The 19,353-nt window shown below is 43.3% G+C and overlaps 1 protein-coding gene across 8 annotated transcripts in view; it reads right to left on the bottom strand.

Moving 5' to 3' along the window:
• The window catches only part of MTUS1 (microtubule associated scaffold protein 1), a 159,872-nt gene that overhangs the window by 10,036 nt on the left and 130,483 nt on the right, over positions 1 to 19,353 (bottom strand). For all 8 annotated transcript variants that reach the window (XM_033226238.1, XM_033226266.1, XM_033226230.1 and 5 more), the window contains 2 exons: positions 1,908 to 2,110; positions 626 to 731 (listed from right to left, as the gene is read on the bottom strand). In XM_033226238.1, coding sequence (XP_033082129.1) covers positions 626 to 731; positions 1,908 to 2,110 — 309 coding nt within the window. The remainder of the gene's footprint in view (positions 1 to 625; positions 732 to 1,907; positions 2,111 to 19,353) is intronic.

Genomic DNA, 19,353 nt, shown 5'->3' on the forward strand with positions numbered 1-19,353 from the left:
CAGTCACTTTTACACATTATCATCTCTGCCTGACTTTGGGCAACTCTTATTTCTCTGGTGAGAAAGTTCTTGCTGAAGGTCACACAGCCGGTTCCCAGCACACGTCCATGCTGCCCTGTAAGATGTAACTGGTTTAGTAGAAAGACTGAGCGACACTGCCGATTCTGTTCTGAAAGCAGTGGCTTACACCCTTCCACTGAATGAAAGATGAAAAATAGAAAAGACTCGTTTTCTATTCAGTAAGTGACATTGACATTTCACAGCTCTGCTGCTGTGCGGGAGCACTTGGGGTGGATCCTTTACTGTGGATTACAAGATAGAAACTTTTACTTTCAACTTCCCAGGAACCTAAGCCGGCAACCACCATCCCCAAAATGGCCTTTACAATCTTCCGAAGCCCATTCTATTTAACACCAGGCTGGCATTTGTAACTATTATTTGCATCCTTAGTGGGAAAAGGCATCTGTTAACAATGAACAATGCAAAAAGGAACCAAGAACACCCCACCCTGAACACCACAGGGCATTTGCTGAAGCAGAAAGTTAAGAATCATTTCCATCTTAAAACATATCACGTGGTTCCTTCAGATTTTATTCTGTTTAAAGAGGAAAAAAAGCATCCTTGCCTGAAAGGGAGGCTTCATAGGCCTTCTTGAGCAATTCAACTTTCTCCGAGTGGCTAGCTTCAATTTCCAACTTAGAGGTTTCATGAGCAGCATTTAAGCTGTCAAACTATAAGAAACAAACAAAACCGTGGTTTAACAGTAAAACCAAATGTCCTAAGTGGAATAAGCAAAGCGACCACATTAAGAGACTTCACAGCTTCACAGGTAAGCTTGGGCTCTAGTTTAAAGGCTCCCCCAACACATACAAAGGCCGGGGCAGTGGTTCACACTGGTAACCTCAGCACTCAGGAGGCAGGGGGGAGGATCACTTGAGTCCAGCAGTTCAAGTCCAGCCTGGGCAACGTCACAAGACTCTGTCTCTAGACACACGCAAAGAACGCATAAAGAGCAACCCAACTGGGGTTCACCACTCAACTCTCCTCTGTCTCCTTCCCTACCCTCAGGAACGCAGACACAGAGGCTCTCCAGAGTGATGGATGAAAATGGCTGCATCAGCCACAAGGAATGACCAGGAATGAGGATATGTTTGACAGTGACAGGGCCACATGCTCTGCACCTGTCATTTGACCACTCAGGCCCTGGCACGTACCTGGCCTGGAGTAGGCACTCTGCAGATAATTACTAAATGAAAAACTGAGTTAAAAAGGGAGCTATGAAATTAGAAAGGTTTGATATTCTATTCAGCGAAAAAAAATAGGGTATTTAAACAAATGCCACTTAAAAAAATGCAAAACAATAGTTTGGCAGCACAACACCAGGATGTTTATAAGGGATTATTTCTGGGTAGAAAGAAAGGGTTGTTTTCCAATTTTATCTTTTCCTCCTCCTTTTCTTCCCTTCTTTCACTTAACATACATACATTGCTTTGGTCATAGGAAAACTATTCAATTAAAAAGACATTGTTTCTGAGGCGGGTGGATCATCTGAGGTTGGGAGCATGAGCCTGGCCAACATGGTGAAACCCTGTCTCTACTAAAAATACAAAAATTAGCTGGGCATGGTGGTGGGTGCCTACAGTCCCAGCTACTCAGGAGGCTGAGGCAGGAGAATCACTGGAACCCAGGAGGCGCGGTGGGTGCAGTGAGCCAAGATCAAGCCACTGTACTCCAGTCTCTAGCCTAGGCAACAGAGTGAGACTTGGTCTTAAATAAACAACAGCAACATACTTTTTCTACCTATTAGACTAAAAAACAAAGAGAAGCTCATCAAGGATGTGAATAGCAATCAGGATTCAAGTAAGCAGCAGAGGCCTCAGACAAGCTCTGGCTGCAAAAGCACCGACCTGCTCTTGCAGTTGCATTTTGTACTTCTCTGCTTCTTCAATATAAGTGTCCCGAAGCTTTTCATACTCCCTGGTATAAAATTCCTTAAGCCGATTCTCTCGTTCTGTTTTTTCAGCCTGGTGCTGCTGGACAAATGCTTCATACGCTGTTTGTAACTCATTCCTGGCTTTTTCTAATTTCTCACAGGTGGATGAAGCAGTGACTGGAAACAGATGAGAAAGAAGAAGGAAGAGGTCATTTTATTTGTGAAACGTCCTAGATCCATTGCAGTCACACACAGCTGTGATGACACCTGAAGCATAAACCCACGACGTCTCGGGTCTCTGGTGACCGTATGTTCAGACGTAATAGTATGGAACTGAATTGTAAAAAGGAACACGAGGGCAGGGCATGGTAGCTCACACCTGTAATCCCAGCACTTTGGGAGGCCCAGGTGCGGGAATCACCTGAGGTCAGGAGTTCAAGACCAGCCTGGTCAACATGGCAAACCCTGTCCCTCTTAAAAATACAAAAATTAGCCAGCATGGTAGCAGGTGCCTGTAATCCCAGCTATTTGGGAGAGTGATGCAGAACTGCTTGAACGAGGGAGGCGGAGGGTGTAGTGAGCCAAGATCATGCCACTGCACTACAGCCTGGGTGACAGACTGACACTCCATCTGGAAACCGCTCCCCGTACCCAACCAACACACACACACTCAAAAAAGTGACTCCCAAGGAGTAAGAGAAGTACTTCAGAAGAGCCAGGTTTCCAAGGGAAGATCCCCTCTCATGTGGTAACCAGTCAATGCAGTGGTCAAGAAAAGAGCCTCGGCCAGGCCGAGACATTTCTTAGGACAAGCGACTCCTCCGTCTCCCAGCCAGCCAGTGTGGCAGAAGCTCATACAAGAGCAAGACAGACCAGGGATAACAAACTAGTGGACCTTAAGCTTGTGCTTAATTTGAGCTGATTATAATTTGTTATTTCAAAACTAATTAAAATGAAATATTAGTCTCTATTAAACACAAATCACCAGAGCGCAAATATCTTAGGAAATAAAAACACATCTTAAAAGTACCCACATAGGCCAGGCATGGTGGTTTATGCCTATAATTCAAGTATTTTAAGAAGCTGATGCAGGAGAATCATTTGCGCCCAGGATTTCATGACCAGCCCGGACAACACAGGGAAACCCCATCTCTTAAAATTAAAAAAAAAAAAGTATCCAGGCATGATGGTGTGAGCCTGTAGTCCCTGCTACCGAGGAGGCTGAGGTGGGAGGATCACTTGAGCTCAGGAGGTTGAGGCTGCACTGAGCCATGACTGCACAACTGTTGGGCAACAGAGTGAGACCCTATCTCAAAAAAAAAAAAAAAAAATTATAAAATGAAAGGTTAAAAAAACTTTATAAATATATATATATATATATAATATATATATATATATATAAAAATATAAGTGAGAGAGACACACACACACACACACACACACAGAGAGAGAGAGAGAGAGAGAGAGAGAGACAGACAGACAGACAGACAGAGACGGAGTCTTGCTCTAACACCCAGGCTGGAGTGTAATGGCACGATCTTGGCTCACTGCAACCTCCGACTCCCGGGTTCAAGTGATTCTCCTGCCTCAGCCTCCTGAGTACCTGGGATTACAGGTGCATGCCGCCACGCCCGGCTAATTTTTGTATTTTTAGTAGACATGTGGTTTCACCATGCTGGTCAGGCTCGTCTCGAACTCCTGACCTCGTGATCCGCCTGCCTTGGCCTCCCGGTTAATATATTTTAAAAGGGCAAAGTAATCTGATAAACATAATAGAAAATTACAGCATCTTATCTCTTCCCTACAACTACCAAAAATAGAATGACTAACAATATAATACATGGCAGAACACACCAAAAGATATATGTACACACATTACAATAAATCCCAGCAAATCATGAATTCCTTAGGAAGTCTGACTTTGGACATTCCCAGTCTTCCGTCATCGAGACGTAAACACAGGCAGACAGGGTACTACTGTAATTGTCAGGGGTACACATGCTGTCCACACCCCCAGAGTGCCCGTGGATTAATACAACAGGGTTGCTGGCAAATCTGTTAAATTAACCCTCACCTCTCTTTTGGAAAGGAATAACATATCAGGAGTTGTTGAAGGAAGATTATTTTAGGGCAGAGAAAAGGACAATTTAGATCAATAATTATTTGACCTAAGGAATATGAAAATGGCAGGTTCTTAGGAAAATTTCCTACAATGGTGTCGACTTGTTATCTCAGGAACCTGCCATGTGGTGGTAGAAATACCCAAGTCACTTGGCCCAAATCAGTATTCTTTCAGAGGAAAAGGAGGCTACATTGAAATTATGGCAGGGATAGTGTCTGCTAAAGAGAACCCTTAAAAATTAAATAAATCCACAAATGTTTATTGAAGGGCAAAGAAGGAACATTAAAAAAAAAATCCCTAAAACAAAAACTATTTCTCGGTGCCTGGCACAGAATGGGGCTCCTTATCTTGTTTAACCCTCACAGAGGACCTTGGGCAATATATAAATAAGGAATCTGCCACAGAGAGGCTAAATCATCTCCCCAGGCACAGAGCTGGCAAGTGTGAGAGGACGGGTTTTGGTGAGCAGTCTGAATTCTGATTCTGTCTGCACCCAAAGCCTGTGTCCCTTCTTTCCCACCAACCTGTCTCTTGTGCCAGGGCTGGAATGGCGCAAGACGGGGCCTCTGCTGGAAGAGACACAGACAGAGAAGTGGCGGGACCAGGCCAGACCTTAAGGCCCAGGGAGTGGCACTCAGGACAGTTTACATCCAGTCAGGGTGGACCAAAGGTTTGGTCAGATTTTAAAAACAATTAAAATAAAAACAAAAAATAAAAACTGTGATGAGGGCTGGGCACAGTGGCTCACGCCTGTAATCCCAGCACTTTGGAAGGTCAAGGCGGACAGATCATGAGGTCAAAAAATCGAGAAGGAGGCCAACATGGTGAAACCCCGTCTCTACTAAAAGTACAAAAATTAGCTGGGCATGGTGACGCGTGCTTGTAATCCCAGCTACTTGGGAGGGTGAGGCAAGAGAATCGCTTGAACCTGGGAGGCAGAGGTTCCAGTGAGCCAAGATCACGCCACTGCACTCCAGCCTGGCGACAGAGAGAAACGTCATCTCAAAAACAAAAACACACAAACAAAAAACTGTGATGAAGTTGACATCAAATTAACAGTTATTTTTAAGTGTATAATTCAGTGGCATTAAATACCCTTACATTGTTGTGTAAGCTTTGCCATGATCCATTCTCCAGAACGTTACCCCCCCAAGCTGAAACTCCATACCAATTAAACAGTAACAACCCATCCCCTCCCCTTCCCCAAGGCCCTGGCAGCGACCATTTTACTTTCTTTCTCTATGAATCTGGCCACTCAGTACCTCATATACCTGGACTCATATAGTACTTGTCCTGTTGTGACTGTTTATTTCATTTAGCATATGTCCTCAAGGCTCATCCAAGCTGTGGGATGTGTCACAATTTCCTTCCTTTTGAAGGCTCAGTAGTATTCCATTGTTGGTCAGGTGCAGTGGCTCATGCCTGTAATCCCAGCACTTTGGGAGGCCAAGGCAAGCAGATCGCTTGAGTTCAGGAGTTCGAGACCAGCCTGGCCAACATGGCGAAACCCCATCTCTACTAAAATACAAAAATTAGCCCGGCATGATGGTGCATGTCTATAGTCCCAGCTACTTGGGAGGCTGAGGCAGGAGAATTGCTTGAACCCAAGAAGTGGAGGTTGCAGTGAGCCAAGATGACACCACTGCACTCCGGCCTGGGCGACAGAGCAAGACTCTGTGTCAAATAATAATAATAATGATAATATTCCATTGTACGTACTGATGACATCTGTGCATCCACTGACCATTCACGGACACTTGGGTTGCCTCCACCTTTGGCTATTGTGAGTAATGCTGCTATGAACACCAGGGGACAAATACATGCCTGAGTCCCTGCTTTCAATTCTTTGGTGTACATACCCAGAAAGAACTGCTGACTCATATGGCAATTCTATTATTAATTATTTGAAGGACTACAGTACTCTTTTCCATAGTGGTTGAACCATTCTACATTCCCATCAGCAGTACCACACACAAGGGTTCCAATTTCTTCACATCTTCACCAGAACGTATTTTAGTTTTTCAAATATATATAACAGCCATCCTAATGAGTACATCACTGTGGTTATGATTTGGTCAGTAGATTTTCAAATTGAGCCATGTGATAGAAGTAAAATTCTGGCATCAAGGGTGAAAATCCTATCCCAGTATGACCAATGGTGGGAGACGGAATGGTGAGCCTTGGTGACTAAGAAACTCACAAAGCAGAAAAGATAGAACCCATAAAGACAGACGGAGGCCAGATTACAGGAGCCATCACATGGAACTCAAGCCTTTAGGACTGAACATTAAACGTTTTTTTTTCCTTTAAAAGAATTTAGTAAAAGATAGTGACAGTCTTGATTGCTGGAAGTATTTTTTTTTTTCTTTAAAAGAATTTAGTAAAAGATAGTGATGGTCCTGACTGTTGGAAGTTTTTTTCTTTTTTTCATTTAAAAGAATTCAGTCAAAGATAGTGATGGTCTTGACTGCTGGAGAACATTCTCTTTACATTCACTTTTCCTTCTATTACACTAGTAACCACAGAAGAAAAAATGACTCAAGACGTCCAGTGTTAGTCAAACGAGTAAACACAGCATTACCTTCTGCCAAGTAACTTTCTGACTCTGAAGGCTCCTCGTGTGAATCTCATACTAGAACTTTCTATGAAAACCTACAACTCTGCAAGCCACTGGTGAAGGCATCAAGTAGCTTTCTAGTCAGAGAAATTCTAGTTTCATGCAGCCTTTTCACTTGCTTCTCTTAAAATTTCAGATATTTCCAAAGTTAGAAAATGAAAAGTAAGAACATGATCTGAACCCATCTGGAAGCTCATATCTGGGACAGAAACATCGAAGTGAACTCAGGGACTCAGCAATAAACAAGAGACTGCCTTCAAGCCATGGGCTAGAAGAGCTTTGACGCAGACGTTAACAGCAGGCTGCCCTGGCTGATTTTAACGCATCTGTTTATAATAAAAATACTGTTGGTCTGAATACGTAATTATGGCACATCAGCCTTTAAAACCAAATAGGATACACAAAAGTCCTTTCCCATTAGCCATGGGACAGGGCTGTTCCTTTGTTTACCAAAAAAAAGAAAAAAAAAGGGCAGCTCTGAAGTTTTGTTGGCCACCATAAATAAGGTGAAGGGAGGACACATGGGAAGAAACGGTAAGGAGAAAGGGAGAAAATGGGTCACATGGGGGAATGGGAGGTTCACTGCTGTTATTGCAACAGTCCAAAGCGGCAGGCCCAGCCCCAGACGGTGACATCAGCCTGCAGCTGTGCACAGACCTTTGCTCTGTTTACTGGCCCGGTGTGCTGCTAGGGAACAGCTGGGCTGCAGTCATCGCTCACACACTAATGGCTTTAGTTTGAAAAACCTGGCCTGGGCTCCGAAGGAAACATTTATTTGGCATAAAGAACTCATGAATAACTTTTTAAAGGATGCACATGTAAACACTGTATTAAGGGTTCTCAGAGCGCTCCTCGACAGCTGTGACATAATGTGTGTGTGGCGGTGGGGGGCGTGCATAACCCTGATTTGAGGCCATGGACTTTCCTGTGCACTGACTACAGCTTACGGGAGATTTATCGTGCCACCTGTGTGTGCTCTCGCCCCTATCCTCAGTCTAGTCTCTTCTTGCTTATTCTCCAGAATTACACTCACTTTCAATTAATCAGACGTCTGCCCAACAAAGCCAAAACCAAACATTAAATAGTTCTGAATTTGCATCAAGCAAGCATGAAACTTTCCCCCAGTGATACATGCGACTGTTTGAAAGTAGGTATTACACAAACACAAAGGTAAAGTCGTCCTTTTGCCCCCTTTTTTTGTGAGACGGAGTCTTGCACTGTTGCCTGGGCTAGAGTGCAGTGGTGCGATCTCGGCTCACTGCAACCTCCTCCTCCTGGGTTCACGCGATTCTCGTGCCTCAGCCTCCCGAGTAGCTGGGACTACAGGTGCCCGCCACCACACTTGGCTAATTTTTTGATTTTTTAGTAGAGACAGGGTTTCACTATGTTGGGCAGACTGGTCTCAAACTCCTGACCTTGTGATCCGTCCACCTCAGCCTCCCAAAGTGCTGGAATTACAGGCGTGAGATACTGCGCCCAGCCTCTGTTGTTTTAATCATTCCATTAGTTGATTTTTTTTTTTAAAGCAGGTATATGATTAAGAACACCAACAAACCACTGCTTGTAGGAGAACTGTTGGGCAACTTTTGTATACACGTTTGTAAACCATGAAAGCTATCTCCAGCAATCTAGCTTAAAAGAGGAAATACAGTTCTCAGGATTTAAGGAAAAAGAAAAGAAAAAGAGAAAGGAAGAAAGGAGAAGGGGGGAAGTGGGGAAGGGAGGAAAGGGGAAGAAGGAAAGGAAGGCAGACTCATGTACAAAATCATCTCTAAAGTATAAGGCCATATTGAGATTAGAAGTCAGTATTTTCACTCTATAATGAACCACCCGAGAAGAATTCTAGACCAGTGGCCCTCCCTGACAGTTTAAACCATGGATAGCTGAGCAAGAAAAAAAAAAAAATCATAACAAGTGAAATGCTAAGTTTTGCTTTTCAAATAATTATCAGGATGATATGTGGAAAATGCCCAGCGCCACAGTCAAACATCATCTCTGGAAAACAGAGCTGGAGTCCTCCCAGGTCCGTCAGCATTGAGCCCTGCAGAGCAGGAGTGGAGCCATTACTTAATTAGTCCTCATGGCTTTTTCTCAGAGGGGAAGGTCAGACTTGTATTATTTCCATCTCACAGAGACTCATTTCCCTTTGTTAATTGATAAATGTACTGTTCACAGAGAAAAGCATTACACAGCCATGGCCCGACATTGTTAATATTCTTTTGAAATGATACAGCGCTTTCCTAGTTTTTATATCTGAGTAGCACGCTTCACTATGAGACGACCAAAAAGATTTTAATGCTGAAGAACATAAATAAATGTCCTAGTAGAATAGAGCCAAAATTACTTGGGTTCAAATCTCAGTCACACCCCTTAGCTGCTACATCACTCGAGCAAATTACTTAAACTTTCTAAGCCTACTTTTTTTTTTTCTTTTTGAGATGGAGTCTTCCTCTATCACCCAGGCTGGAGGGTAGTGGCGCAATCTCAGCTCACTGCAACCTCCGCCTCCCTGGTTTAAGCGATTCTCTTGCCTCAGCCTCTTGAATAGCTGGGATTACAGGCATGCACCACCATACCTGGCTAATTTGTATATTTTTAGTAGATACAGGGTTTCACTATGTTGGCCAGGCTGCTCTAGAATTGCTGACCTCAAATGATCCGCCTGCTTCGGCCTCCCAAAGTGCTGGGATTACAAGCATGAGCCACCGTACCTGGCCTAAGCCTACATTTCTTCATTTTTAAAATGGAGATAATATTAGTCCCTTCTCTATAGGATGAAATAGCACAGGTGAAGCACTCACCCCACTGCCTGACCAGAGTAACTCTGCAGATAAATTGTATAACTGTTATGGCTTGCAAGAGTCTTCCTGGTAGACAGGCTTGGGGTTCCGTAACAGAAACATAACAGTTAACAAGCAGCATTGCTGGCCTAGTATTCAAATTTGATGCATAAGCACGCACATACATAGGTATTACGGTGGAGTACACACTCACTTCAAGTCTTCACCTTCCACTATTATTGTTCTTGACATTATATGCAATAGAATTTTCCTAATTTGGAGGAGGTTTTATGTAAATCAGACCTAAAATATAAAAAGAAAAGTGCCAGGCAAATCTTCATAGTGCCACGTAAGAGATTATGATAGAAAGAAGAGACGAACAGGAAAAAGAGATGATTCCATTCCCAAATTGCATACATGCACCTTTCCTGGACGCTCTGGCCAGGCTGCTGTGGGCGGCAACTCTCCCCCACCCCACCTCGAAATCCCCACCTCTGCACCAGCTAGGATGAAGAAGAGCAGTCTGCCTCCAGCTCTGCCTGCAGCGGGCCCCTCACTCTCTCTTGGCTGCCTGGGAAACCGGCCTCCTCCTCTCAGTGCTGGGCTCCTTGACTTCTTTCTTTAACAGCACATACCCAATACACTTCTCAGGCTAAACTCTCACTTCTCTTGTGCCCCACCCCCAGAACCAGGAAGGGACACTACCTTCTACTACCTTTAATGTCATAACATTCTACGAGGAGAAATCCGATCACCACACACGTCCATGGCAAGTGACTATGCTGGTGACTCCCTTAAGCCAGGGTCTAATCTGTTTTGAAACTGGAGGTAGTAATATCACTGAACAGGTAACCAAGAAGTTGTTTTTAAACATCACATTGATGCTTTGTGGACAGGCAGTGGCAGAATGAAGAAGAAAAAGGTGGGACCTAGACTATTCCACAAATAGGCATGTCCGGTTTCCTGGGTCTCCGTGTCCTGATATGGAAGGTAGGAACTAATACTACCTGTTCGGCCAACCCTATAGACTGGTGAGAGTGAAGTGAAACAGAGTTACTATTACCCTTCGTAGAAAGTCTTCCCAGCCTGTGGAATACTCCGCTACTCACACAGTGCCCGGGTTTGCCTCTCTCAAGATACTTTGTCAAATGACCATGAAATTTTGCAGACAAGTAGATGACAAGCTTCTTTATCTGAATTTCAAAATTATCTTCAAATGGCTTTCTGATTGCTCTTGGGCATTAAATCAACGAATCAATAAGAGCTCATTTCAAAGTCTTCCATAAATCATAAATTATTAGGAACTTACTTTTTACAGAAAACCTGCACTATCAAATCAATCCTCCCATAAATGCCACTTCACCTTTAAAACTCAGTTCACCCTTTACAAGGTGGTCTCATATTTGTTTCATGTAATGTAACAATGCTCTGAATGAATAAAATAGGTATTACCATACATCCCATTTTACTAAAGAAGAATGGAAATGGCAGAGCTGGATCTACAACTCCAGCCTCTTTTTTGTTGTTGTTGTGGTTGTGTTTTGAATAGATACGGGGTTTCACCATGTTGGCAAGGCTGCTCTCAAACTCCTGGCCTCAAGCGATCTGCTCACCTCAGCCTCCCAAAGTGCTGGGATTACAGGCTTGAGCCACCGTGCCCAGCCTGAGAACTCCAGCCTCTTTGAGAGCCTAAGCACAGAACACCAAACAGGATCTTTTTCCCAGCCTGAGATGGAGTAGAGAGAAGTTAATTCACACGTACCATGGATGCCTCGGGGTAGCAGGGCTTAATTCTCTTGTGGAAGCACTGTAGAAAAGACTCCAAGATAAGGCAGGTAAAAAAAAATGACCTTTTTCTCGCTCTATTGGTTAGTGCTGACAAAGTGTGACTCTCAGGTGGGAAGAGAATTCCACTCAGCCAGCCTGTCTTCCATCTCCATCGTGGCGCCTAGGTACCAACTGGGCCTCCCCTAAGCTTCTAGCCTCTCCCTGCCAATGTTCCTCCTCCCACCCTTGAAGAGAAGCCTGCAAAGGCCTTGCTGTTTTTCAGCTCATTCACTGGCCAACATGCTGCAGAACAGATGCTCTCTTTTTTTTTTTTTTTTTTTTTTAATCACAATGGCAAACACTCCATGTACAAACGAAAACATTTAGGAATAAAAGTGGGCTGGAGGCGAGAGCACAGCTGAATAACGGACCATCTGTTCTAAGATTCAGGCCTGAGAGAAGTGAGGCAGACTTTAAAGGAATCCTATTTCCATCAAGAGTTTCAATGTAAAAAAAAAAAAAAAAAAAAAAGGGCAATTTCAAGTCAGGTACTGTTCTGCCTCTCCTCCTCCCTGACGGATCACTTTTTAGGGCGCAAGGGCCAAAAAGGCTGCTATAAGCCCTTGGCATGTGTAACATTTGAAAGCTTATTTGTAAGAATGTACTCAATTCAGTTGGAGTTACTTCATATTATCCTTACTATGCTTATTTGATATATATATATATATATCAAATATATATGTATCAAATATACATATATATACTTTTTTTTACATAAAAGAAACAATATTCTAGACAGCTAGAGCAGTGTCAAAGGGTAGTCCTGGGGCACCTACATGAGAACCACCTGGATGATCATTAGAAGTGCAGACTCCTCCTCAATTTCCATTAAGGGAGACGTTCTGCTTTATTTTTCTTTGTAGGTAGCCAAGGCTGTACTCAGATATTGCTAATGGGGAAGAAACACTGGTCTCCTGTTAACCTGAGGACACTAGGGCCAGAGGTCAGGAAGAGGGATCACTTTCCCCATCAACACATCTTTCTAAACGTGCTGCCTCTCCTTCTAAAATTGTGAAGCACCTGTTACTATTCCTTAAAGCCCAAAGCGGGGTTAGTAGGATGATGGATATAGGAGATATTGGCATTAAAAAAAAAAAAAAAAAGTGCAGATTCCTGGAGTTCATCCCCAGCCAACGGAGTCAGAAGCAACGGGCATGAGAACTGAGGATCTGCATTTCAACCAGGTCCATTTTCGTACACAGTAAAGTTTGGGAACCACTATTCTACATGATAAGGTATTAAATTAGGAAAATCACAAGTTGAGAGACTGGAGTTAGGACAAGTAATAGGACAAGGAGGAACACTCAGTGGGTTTCAAAGACAGGTACCATCGGTAAAACTGCGTATCTGCAGGTGAGAAAACATGGCCTTTTACTTATGAAGACAGCCAACCAAAGTGCAAATTGAGGGCAGATGTGGATAGGAAGAGAATGAGCTAAGTTTGAGGTGCCTATCAACTCAGTCTTCAAACAAGTCAAGGAGATAAACAGCCCTGTTCTTGTGTACAGTTGGTTTTCAGTATACTAATAGATTTTTCATTAGAGCCTACTTCAAGAAAAATCACTTCTGGAATTTTACAACTCAAAAGTGACTTACCTGTGAAGAGTTTCAAAATTATTTTAAATACATAGCCTTGTTAAACCAAAATTGTAGATAAAAACGGAACAGTGAATGAATCAACACATTCCATATGGTATGAGGCAGTCCGAAGTTCACAGACACGGGATAAGTGCTGATTAGACAATGTGTATACTGCTTTTGGCAATATACTGTTTTTTGCAAGTTATTCTCCTCAGTAAGATATATTTTAACAATATTTCTTAAACTCTTGATTAGAAGAAAATTATTCCAAAAGTAGCTATCAATGCAAACTAGTGTTTATTTCATATAATTTCCCAATCTTTCAAATCATTTCATCAGACGTTCCCTGTGGTGACTACCAGAAGATTGGTGGTCTAGCCATCTTGGGTTCTGAGGCAAGCTCTGTGCTTTCTAGCTTCCCTTGGGAAGTTACTTAACCTCTGGGCCTCTATTTATTTATTTTTTTAAATACAATGCAGATGAACAGAGCTGAACATTGTTTATTAGGGATGAGTAGGCATCAAATACACAACGCTGTAATACCTAGCTCATAATTTTCACGCATAAAAAATCAACTGGTCTTTTTATACTATTATGGGAAGGCCAGGCATTTTTAGAGAATTAAGGATTAAAATCTTGTTGCACAAAATAGAAATAATCAGGACTAATGTATAAAAAGGTGAGAGTTACCTGTTAATTCCGACAGCTCAAAAATAATTTTGAAATATGAAATAACTCTTTCTTCATTAATTTAGATCAAGCTTGTCCAACTCACAGGCTGCATGTGGCCCAAGACAGCTTTGAATGCGGCTCAACACAAATTTGTAAACGTTCTTAAAACATGATGAGATTTGTGATTTTTCTTTTAGTCATCAGCTATTGCCAGTGTTAGTGTATTTTATGTGTGGCACTAGACAATTCTTCCAATGTGCCCCAGGGAAGCAAAAAGATTGGACACCCCTGATTATTAGATGCAAAGTCTGATTCCAAGGAGTAACATTAATAAAAAGCAAAAAGAACCCAAAAGATCATAATCATGGTCATCTATTGCACCAGTTTTGATTCAACATGACTCTAGAAAGAAGCTTATCCTAGAGGCAAAATGTCTGCTGCAGACATAGACCATTTTAAATTTAACTGTAATCTATTTCAAAGGCTGACACTTTCAAAATGCTCTGATTAACTGGGATGGTCGGACATAATCTACAATGCATCCAAGAGAATTATAGCTCTCCTTTATGACCATGCATTCCTACAGGACAATAATTTTTTCTTTGCAAGATGTGGACTGTATTTTTTAATTATTCTGACTGCTTTATTTAAACTTTTACTTGACGTTGAGGGGTACAGGTGCAGGTTTGTGATACAGGTGAACTTGAGTCACAGGAGTTTGTTGTACAGATTATTTCATCACCCAGGTACTAAGCCCAGTACCTGATAGTTATTTTTTCTGCTGCTCTCCCTCCTCCCGCCCTCCACCCTCAAGGAGGCCCCAGTGTCTGCTGTTCCCCTCTGTGTCCATATATGTTTGTCACAGAAATGTTAAACAGTTTATAGAAAAACATTTGTGCATTTAAAAAACACTGAGTACTAGCATATTTTAAGAAGAAAACTACCGTTCCCTAGCTACCATCCTTGGTAATAAAATCATTCATTCGTTGAAGTCTAAGCACCTGGTAAGCGCCAACCAAAAGGTGGGAGAGCTATAAAAATAAGGAGCTACTGGCCCTGCCCTTGAAGAGTTCCTAATTCCAGATGGCAAGAAGAGGTCTATAAACAAATCACTGTAAGAAACAAAATCTTAAATGTGTACAAGGTGCCTTGAAAGGCACATGAGAAGGCACAATTAACTTGCTTGAAAGATGTGGGCGAAATTCAACAGAAGATATTTTAGCTAAGATTTAAAAACTGAGTAAATGAGAAGGAGTTTGAGGGGCCCACGACGGGAGGCGAGTGGAAAGAGGAGAGTGCACTCCAGGGAGAGAGGATACCGTGCAAAATATGTGGACAAGAGGTGCTAATGAACCCACGGCTGGGGCCTAGGAGGCGAAAGGAGGCGTGAATAAAGGGGAAAGAGTGCCTAGACATGAATTTGGACTGGAAGATTTCAATCAGTCAAAACACAATGGTGTGCTTAGTATGTCTGGGTTTTTTTCCCCAAGGCCAAACTGGAGTCTTTTGTGTTTGTTAAAAATGTCCAGTAGAGGCCAGGCGCGGTAGCTCAAGCCTGTAATCCCAACACTTTGGGAGGCCAAGGCAGGTGGACCACCTGAGGTCAGGAGAGTTCGAGACCAGTCTGGCCAACATGGTGAAACCTCGTCTCTACTAAAAACACAAAAATTTGCTGGGAGTGGTGGTGCACACTCGTAATCCCAGCTACTCGGGAGGCTGAGCAGGACAATCACTTGAATCCAGGAGGTGGACGTTGCAGTGACCCAGGATGTAGCCACTGCATTCCATCCTGGGTGACAGGGTAAAAACTCCTTCCAAAAAAAAAAAAAAAACTCAAAACACAAAATGTCCAGTAGAGACACATGTCAGCTTTACTCTAGGTATAATTAATCCTGGCCGCAAGTGGAGTGCAGATCACAGGCCAGGAGGCAAGGTGGCCTGTGGGGTAGCTGTTGCAGTATCTTCCAGGTGAAAAATTGTGGGACTTAAAGCAGCAGCAGCCAGAATACTGAGCAGGGATGGATCCAAGTGGCATTCAGGACACAGACTGACATGCACATGGAGGATGGGGGAACAGGAGTATGATTTCAGTTGTTAGCTTGGGTGGTAAGTGAATCATATCACCATCATCAAAGCTGAGGAACCGGGGTGAATGAGGAGACGCTGCATGGCGGTCAGGAAGGAAGGGGCTGGGTCATCAGGAAGGTCTGATTATACTGGACTGGCTCACCTGGGGGCAGCACCTCAATGAGACACATCTGCAGCTTGGGAAGGAGAGGACCAGAAAAATAAATCTGGGTCATTCTTGTATAGGTAGTAGTGGAAACCATGGGAATGGATGAGAAAACACCTGGCAAAGAAATCCCTGCTATATACTATGACACTATTTAATGAGTAAGTGAACTTATGGGACACTTGATAGACTTTCCCCCAGCCCATTAAAGGTGATCACAATGCAGACCGTGAGGCAATGTGGAAAAGTGCTTGACCTGTCCAGTCAAAAAGATCACAGCAGACATCTGACCAGGTACAACGGCTCACATCTGTAACCCCAGCACTTTGGGAGGCTGAGGCGGGTGGATCACTTGAATCAAGCATTCGAGACCAGCCTGGCCAATATGGTGAAATCCTGTCTCTACTAAAAATACAAAAATTAGCCCAGCATGGTGATGTGCAACTGTAATCCCAGCTATTCGGGAGGATGAGGCAGGAAAATTGCGTGAATCCAGGAGATGGAGGATGCAGTGAGCCGAGACAGTGCCACTGCACTCCAGCCTGGGCAACAGAGCAAGACCCTGTCTTAAAAAAAAAAAAAAAAAAAGATCAGAGTAGGCATTTAACATACACAAATCTCAAAAGTATTATGAAATAAGCCAGAGACAAAAAACAGCATACTGTATCTTTCCATTTAAATGAGAATCTACTTCAGACAAAACCTTTGATGATAAAGGTTAAATCAGTGTTTGCTTCTCGGGGGAGGGGTGTTCCACTGTGAAATGGCATGAGGCAATTTTCTGGATTGACAGAAACAGTCTATGCTTGATAAGGATGTAGGTTTTAGGAGTATATGTCTGTCAAAACTGATGGAATAATTAGCATTCCATTGTATGAAAATTATACCTTAATTTAGAAAATCATAGTATGAAGTTGTATATATTCATATAAACTAAGAAAAGGGAATATGCAAATAAAGTTACGTCAGGGCAGTGGAGCTACGGGCTGTTTTCTTTTCACTTAAAAATTTTAATTTTCATACACTGTTCTAAAAAAAAAAAGAAAAAATTTTAAAACATCAAATGCCTAAAAATATTTATCAATTACCCAGGAAAACAGAAAGCATATTCTATTATTTTTCCATAGGAAACAGAAAAGAATCTCTACAATTATGGACTTTATACCTGGAGGTAAACACAAGAGACAGTAAAGATATCAACGTAGAGTATCAAACCATCACTGGACCAAGGGGACACTTTTAAGAGTTTCTGCAGAAGCAAAGTACCAGTGCTTCCATGAGGGGAGGGTGGCTCACACAGTGGAAACACGTAGGCTGCTTTGGGTGCTGGCATAGTTAGAGCGAGAGGACAATGGCAAAGTCAGCGGATGCCGGGGACAGCGGGAGGCCGCTAGATTCGGAAAGTGGAAAGCACAGACTCTACCTGGGTTTAGTGCTCCTGAGTTTATCAGTTGTCCTCTTTCTTTGCAGTTCTTAATAGTTTGGGTACCTTGTCTCAACTTTCATAGAGAAGGTGAAGAAACATTACCCAATGGGAGAATGACACTAACTCCCATCGCCCCACCCCCATTATTTTGGAGGGGAAAAGTGGGTGCTTTGATGACGGCGATAGTGACTGCTCTCTTTTCTTGAGTTACTGTGATGGCCCAGGCACTACGCCACTGCTTTATATGCATTACTATTTTATTCAAGCCCCACAATAACCCAGCAAAATATACACTGATTTCATCTCACCAGTGAAAAAAACCATACTCAAAGAAGTTAGGTAACATCCAACTAGGAGCGGATGGACAAAAACTTAGGCTTTGACTCCACACACCAAACTCTACTGGATCAGGACAATATTCTGATGAGGTCTCATTTCCACTTGAGTCTGAAGAGCCTGTCGTTTGGGATTTCTGGTAATACTGAGTCTAATGACTATTCCTTTCTGTGGCATAGATGATGCCCTCACAAAACGGCCCCCGTGGTTAATGACTACACAGCTGTCAAGCTGCATACATCCTAATACCTATTATTTACTAGCAGTTAACACTTGGTGCTAGATGCTTCACAATGCATTACCTCATGTAATCCTCACAACCACCCTTGGGGCAGACGATCGGCACCGCCATTTTCACCGAGGATGAAATTGGGACAGAAGAGATACAAAGTGACTTGTCCTAAGTCCCTCAGTTACCACAGATGTGGCCCTGGACACTGTGATAGCATGAGCCTAACCACTTGACTGCCTTCCAATTCAAAACTGGGTTCCCAACTTTGCTATGGAAACCCGTCTCAACTCACACTGAAACTAACAATCCACTGGTAGCTTTGAGAGTGTTCTTTCTGGACCGCTTCATCACAAGTGTTTACAGCTTTCGCTTCCCTCCACTTACAGAACCAAAACCCTTCTCCAAGCAGAGAAGGGTTACCATCAGATGTATACCTGCTGTAACAGCAGCAATGACGCATTCCCTAAGAGGCCAGCACTGGGTGACTGAGGATCTGGACAGGCCACCCACTGTACCAACGCTCTGGAGGCAGCAGAAGCAGCGCACCAGGGCAGCCTCCTTATCACGGATACAAAGGTGACAGTGGGCACAGGCCGTTATGGCTATTTCCTGTCAGGCTACCTGACTCACTGGAGGTGCTGAACCCCTGGGCCCCAACTGCAGTTGATTAATTGTTCTGTCCACTAAAATGTAAAAACAGCATCCTTCATTCAAGCAGAGTGAATGGGCACAGTGTTCCATTCTCATTGCTGCCTTGTCTTGGGAGAGAGGCTGAAACGTGAACCTCTAGGTAGGCTCACCTCCACTTCCACTGGGTTATAATGAACTCTGAAACACACACACAAAAAGGCCTCTTTCCTGATCTTCTAACTCTCTGTTAATTACATTATTTAAGGCATGGACAAAAGCAAATTGGGTTGGTCATTTAGGTAATCATAAGGGTGACTGTCAAGTAACATGGCAGAAAGCCTGCAAAGTCTGAGAGCTGGGCTGTCTCTCAGCTGGGGTTTCCTTGAACTGCTTCACCACAACTCTCAAGTCTTTGGGATTCTGAAGTTTCCATCTGTCTTAAAATTACTTTTCCATAAAGAGGCCTTCATTTGCACAGCCTAAAATAAAGTCAGGACTGATGTCTTGGCTAGGTATTAAGAATCTGGATGGTTAGTCAGGGATTTGGCCTCACCTCCCACTAGAAGGGGAAAAGGGAACAGGAATGCAGAAAAGTCTTTTACAGAGTCTTGCTCTGTTGGCCAGGCTGGAGTGCAGTGGCACAATGACAGCTCACTACAGCCTCGAAGTCCTGGGCTCAAGCAGTCTTCCCACCTCAGACTCCTGAGTAACTGGGACAACAGGCACACACCACCACGCTTGGCTGATTTTTAAATTATTTTTTGTAGAGTCAGGGTCTTGCTATATTGCTCAAGCTAGTCTCAAACTACTGGCCTCAAGTGATCCTCCCACCTCAGCTTCCCAAAGCGCTGGGATTACAAGTGTCAGCTACCACACCCAGCCCAGAGAAAGTCCTGACCCCACACTCGCTGCCCTTTGATTTTTGCTCTGGTGAAGGTGGGAGAATTAAGTGTTCAAATCCAGC

This window comes from Trachypithecus francoisi, unplaced genomic scaffold, assembly GCF_009764315.1.
Source record: "Trachypithecus francoisi isolate TF-2019V2 unplaced genomic scaffold, Tfra_2.0 Contig01440, whole genome shotgun sequence".
NCBI lineage: Eukaryota > Metazoa > Chordata > Mammalia > Primates > Cercopithecidae > Trachypithecus > Trachypithecus francoisi.